The sequence below is a fragment of the Spermophilus citellus genome (genome assembly GCF_964194105.1).
Source record: "Spermophilus citellus genome assembly, chromosome: 12".
In the NCBI taxonomy this organism is placed as follows: Eukaryota; Metazoa; Chordata; class Mammalia; order Rodentia; family Sciuridae; genus Spermophilus; species Spermophilus citellus.
In genome coordinates, this window is record NC_138198.1 from 109,872,193 (window position 1) to 109,878,241 (window position 6,049).

At 39.0% G+C, this 6,049-nt stretch overlaps 1 protein-coding gene across 1 annotated transcript in view; it reads left to right on the forward strand.

The window, feature by feature from the left end:
- The window catches only part of DCC (DCC netrin 1 receptor), a gene marked incomplete at both ends in the record, with an annotated part of 1,098,829 nt that extends 1,097,120 nt beyond the window's left edge, over nucleotides 1–1,709 (forward strand). The window contains one exon of the mRNA XM_081263478.1: nucleotides 1,620–1,709. Coding sequence (XP_081119604.1) covers nucleotides 1,620–1,709 — 90 coding nt within the window. The remainder of the gene's footprint in view (nucleotides 1–1,619) is intronic.
- Nucleotides 1,710–6,049: the final 4,340 nt, after the last annotated feature.

Sequence of the window (6,049 nt, forward strand, 5' to 3'; positions counted from 1 at the left end):
AGATCATCAGTAAGCTATAGGAATACAGTGCGAGCCACATGTATAATTTAAACAAGGAGCCCACTAACAGGTGTAAAGATAGGTGAAATTTATTTTAATAATTGCTTTTATCTGATCCAAAATAATGTCACTTTGATATGCAATAAATATAAAAATTGTCAATAAAGTATTTTGCATGCTGTTTTTTTATAAAATGTAATCAGAATCTGATGTATATTTTATAGGGAAAACACATTTCAATTTGTACTAGCTGCATTTCAGGATCCAATAGCTACATGTGACTAGTGATTTCTATCTTGTACAATTAGATCTAGATAATTCTAGAAAAGTAGCCCAGACAACTAAAACATTTTTGAAAATGACTAAACAAGCCATCACCTGACTCCAACATTCCTCTTCAAATACCTTTATACAAGTACTGTTGAGCCCAACTGACTACTTTTCAATCCCTGTAAGCCTTTAAGAGCATGTGGCCAAGTCACTGACGACCTTTGTTGGTTCAGTCATTTAATCAATTGAATGCACTATCCAAGAATAATCAAGAAAGCCATGTTTATGTGCATCAAAATAAACTATATGGTGGCAAAGAAGGAGACTAATATTTGTTGTACACTTAACCACTGGACAGCACTGACTTAGGGTATGCTCCCAAATACTCACTGAAACAAGCTTCTTCTTCCCATTTGAAGAATTAAAAAAAAACTGACTCAAAAAAAAAAGGAAGCACATAAAAAAGAATAGAATTCAAATCAACACCACAACCTCAGTGCTTTGGTCCCTTATCTCCCTATTTGGTTGACCATCAAAATGACATGGAGAAATTTTATTTTAAATATAAATTTCTACATCTATTCTATATATACTAAACCATTATTGAACCCTGAGTTCAGTAACCTGGGGATCTGTAATAACTAAGACTCCTATTATGTACTAATAACATGATATTCATGACTCACAGTGAATAAGAGATAGAAAGACTATAATTTCTAAGATTTCCACAGTCCAACATCTTCAAATCAGGTCACAAGAGTCCCTTCACACCTATGCACAACACTGAGTCTGGTTTGGGGCATACATTTGTTTCCACACACAAACTAAGTCATGACCCCCAGGCTTCTGATTGGTGTTGTCAAGACCCATCAAGTTCCCATACAAAACATATACCTAGATTATAGTACAAAGATTTTTTTAAAAGCCAGTTTATGGACATCACATTCTGGACACTATGACAGGCATGAAGCATGTCACAGGATGCTCAGAATAACCCATGAAACCAATGTCATTATCATCACTTCACAAATGAAGAAAACCATACCTCAGAGAATTTCATGAACTTGTCCAAGACTGCAAGGCTAGTAATTGGTGGAACTTGACTTAAATCAGGACATTTTTGACTATAGAACGTTTTTCTTGTCACAGGAATGGAGCCCATGAAACACCCAGCAGTCACTCATCACCACCTCTTTTCTTGCCAACATCTCCATTCAGTCAATATACTCCACAGATAGCCAAGGATATTGGTCACGTGTCAGTCCTGAGAATACTGAGTGGCCAAATTAGCCACAAAAAGGAAAGTATCACTATTTAGTATTAACTCTCTGCTCTTCTTCTCTCTACAGGTGTATGAGCAGGATGATCTAAGTGAACAAATGGCAAGCTTGGAAGGGCTCATGAAGCAACTTAACGCCATCACAGGCTCGGCCTTCTAACATGCATTGCTGATTTGATGAGTGAATTTTCTGGGAACTTTGCAGCATAACAATTACCCATAAACAGCACACCTATGTCCAAGAACTCTAACCGGTGTACAGGTCAACCATCAGGACCACGCAGTTAAGGAAGATCCTGAAGCAGTGCAGAAGGAGTAACCATCCTTCTTTCAGAGGCATCAAGAATTGCAGCGTAATGACCATGAGGTCCCTCAACAAAAGAAAAGATGCATCTTCACTGCAGAGTCAAATTTTGAGCTGCTAGATTATTCCTGGCTCTTTGCCAGTGCAAGTGACCACACTGTCGTTAATTAACGCCTATATTTTCCTTCATCAAGGCCTGTGGTTTTTAAGTGTAGGTCTAGTCTTACAAAATGCAAGTGCATTATTTAAGCCTGTATCATACCATGGCAAATCAGTGCAAGCTCACTTTTTTATTTTCAACTTCAAAGTACAAAGCACCCATGGAAATTCTCTCACTCCATAGCACCAAAGGATTGGATGATTTCCTGACAGCACAAAAAAAAAAAGTAAATAGGTAAACAAGCAAAAGGCAGTGAATGCTTGTTTGTAGTTCAGTCTTGCACAAGTGGTGGATATTAGCAAGGGGCTGTAAAATTCACCAGTTTGAACGAGTAGTTGTAAATCCACCCTTGGTTAACATTTATGTCTGGAGTACAGGAACACAACAATCTGCAACCAATGGCATCCTGCCAGTAGTCACACATTTCCAGAAAGAGGATAGAATATGCAATCTTCTCAGACACATGGTAATTATGTGCTTAAGCTTGTAATAGGACACTTTTCAATTTGGGTGGCTTTTGTGCCATACCACACTGTGATGATATTTCAAAACATCACCAAGACCATCTTCTTCGAAAATCTGGCCAGGAGAGTTCCCCCTGCCTCTTGGTCCCCATCCCTTCCTGACTTCTCCTTGGCAACCATCCTTGGGCAGAATGACCAGTTTCATATATTGCATGGCCTCCTGGCCAGTGTCTCCTGTGTCCCCTGTAGGAATGCTCTCAGACCTTCTGAGAACAGCCCCTGAGGAAGGGAAGGAACAGAAGAGGCAGTTTTCAAGAGGATCTTCTCTCTTGAGGAATGCCAGTTCCACCTGCAACATTCTCACTGACACACCAGGCAGCACTGACCAAGGTGACCACAGACCCTGTTGCCAAGGAAACCTTCTCTATCATGCATGTGCCAGAGTCAGGGAGGAGCAGAGGGGTAGGTGCCACTCGACACTTCTGACACATCATAAATCCAGTGGGGATACTTTACAAAAAGCATCTTAAACAGTGGGCTAGAATTTGTAACTTCTATTGCCATGCTATCTACAGTTGGGAACTAGCTAAAATTAAGAACATTTTTGTGTGCACTCTTTCAGTTTTTGAATTTTTCAGCTGCATTTGGAGTTAATCCCTGTTTATGCAGCTGAGTTGCCAAAAGGGAGCTAGTTTGCATATTTATCAGTTAGGTGACTTGAAAACCCAATGAGAGAGTTTCAGCTGAATTATTCCTTTCAGCTCTGCCTTTGATTTCAAGCTTGAGTAGGTCATAATTTTAAAAGAGCATGGAAAGGATAGGATCTTTACAACCTAATAGCTCCTTTTATTAGGTGGGTAATTATATATGAATCCCTGAATGAAATATTTTGAGCAAAATGGCACTGTAACAGAAGTAATAATTCAGATTATTTTTTTACAGTTTTATGTCGGGAAGGAAATCTGATGTCAAAGAGAGGGCTTGTTCAAATGGTTCATTAGAAAGTCTGGTCCATTTGCAAAATTGTTCCTTCAACAAGAGTGCTTGTTCAATTTACTAAGATTTTCTAGAAGTCCTTTGGAAGAACTGGGTGATGTTATTCGACTGGACATATTACTCTTGTTCAATATCTGGGCACTGAGGGGGACAACCCTCCACTGACCCGAAATAAGGCATTTCCTAAAATAATATTGAATGCTTCAGAAATAATCTGTTGCACCAAAAAAAATTAATTAGGTTAGCCTGATCTTCTCAAGGCCTGAGAATGACCTCCCCTTTCTAATATTCACAAACAAGGAATGTTCTTTGACAGCATTTGATACTCATGAGGGTCTTCCCCATGCTCCATTTGGAGTAGGTCATAAATCTCAGATTTCAGGAATTAAGTTTCAGCTTCAGACTGCTCTATAGAATGTAGTTGGACAATCAAGAGAACAAGCAATTTCAGAAAATTCTAGACCCTTCTAATCTAAGTCAATACTTTTTTAGGAAGTGAAATCTTTTTAAAAATCCATTAAAAGAATAAGCTATCTGTCTTTGATGGGAATTATATTTATGCCACAGGCTCTTGAAATTTTATTCATTAAACAAATACATTGGCTTGTTAGCTCCTGACATTCCTAGTAAGTCCAACTGCCCTGCCTTGAATGTGAATGAGGATCCAATTAAATAGCCCCAGAAGGTTCGAGTGTCATTACCTAGTGATTTTCACATGCAATGTATTCACCATGAATGATTTCTGCATAATTCTGCTCACTACCCCCTCAAATGTTTCACATGTGTACAACAAACTTGCCCAAATCTTAAGGTAACTCTTTAGTTCCCAAGTCTCCTAATTTCTTGACAAGAAAGACTCTGAATACTGTGAGGTGGCCTCTATTTTGCTCCTTATCCTACTCTGGGTCTGGTTCATGGCTTGCAGGCTCCTTAGGCTCATAAATCTCTCTGACTCCCATTGGGCAAAGCTTGACAGCCAACCAGCAGCTCTGCCACCGGGACTGATTTCTCCCCAAGAAAGATGAAAATCAAACTTGGCAGAGCACACTCAGGCCTCCCCTCCCCTGTGCAGAACTGTCAGGCAAGAGTCTCCTCTTGAAAAAGCTTGGTAGCTTTCTTTGTATTTCATTCTGATAAGAAAGCTATTTTCACTCCTCTGAAATTTTCTGCATTTGTTGAACTTACAAATGCAGATGGCTCCAAATGTGCACAGAATATTTGTGTGATGTTCTAGCCAAAAATTAAATATTTCTTAGTGATTCATATTTAATCAGAAACCAGTCATAGCAATCCTTTGTGCAACAAACCTATAAGCTTCTAGAATATTTAAATAATGTGACTTTGTATTTTGGTATGATAAAATGCACACTCAGTTGAACAACCTGGGAAAAAACAATGATATGAGGTGGATTTATTGAGATTTTCATTCAGGGGTTGGATATAGCACTAGGTTCTTTGAATAAGAATTGTTTAAAATGAGGTGGATGATCAGTCCCCTGTCTTGGTAGCAACCCAGAAACAGAGCCATTAGAGTGAAGTTCCGGACAATATTCTGAAACTCTAGTTTGGCATTCATTGGCTTTTATCATAAAGATTCTCATTAGTACAGGTCTTTCTGGAAGCCAACATAATCAATGCTAGAAGATGGTTGCTGAAACTTATCCACCTTTGGAAACTTTTGTTGACCTTATTTAAATAAGCACCTTAGAATCTCCTGCAAATATAACAGAGCATCTCAGACATGGTAGTTGGACTGTAATTCCATGGAAAGTTTACTTTTAAGAGATCATCTGAAATGTTTTAGAAAAAAATCTATCCCAGATCCTGACTTCTTGTGGTTATAGAATGCCCCTTTCCAGCCCATGAAGAAAGGGAAATAGAAAAGTTCCCGAGTATTAGGTGTATTTAAAGAACAGAGAATCATCTGAACTTGAAAATAGGCTTGGAGCAGAGCAGCCTCCCTTTCCCCATCACCCACAGGCTGTCCTGAGGGCCAGGGTCAGTATCTCAGCCTGTTCAGCATCAAATAAGATACAGAGACCAGAACATTGCAGAGGGAAGGAGCAATCACACACTCAAATTGACATCCTCTCTCTTTTTAAAAATCACAAGCAACATTTTACCCATCATTTGCATTTATCTAGCGACTTTCACAGACCATTTTAATATTGTAGAGAAAAGCTTTCCACTTGATTCCACTTGTGTTTTAAATTGTATTGGATACTTTGGAAACTCACACATGTGTGTTTCCTTTTCCCATTGAAAAATACATGCACCCACCCTTCAATGTACCTTGCCATCAAAATACCTGCTTTCAGAAAGAACGGATTCTGAAAAGAAATGCCTGAGTATTTCCTGGTCAGTGATCAGATAGGAGACCAACTAGCATGCTCATAGCAGCAAGTACTACTTCCTATTTGATGTGGTCCCTCCATTGCCCCAGTTGAGTAACATTCCTTGGCAGACTTCCAGTTGCACTCACTGAAGGATTTTTTTCTCTTGCTCTCAGTAGAGAGCCTTTGTACATTGTCATCCTGTGATTTTTCTGTTGGTATGAGAGCGACAGCAAAGCTCTA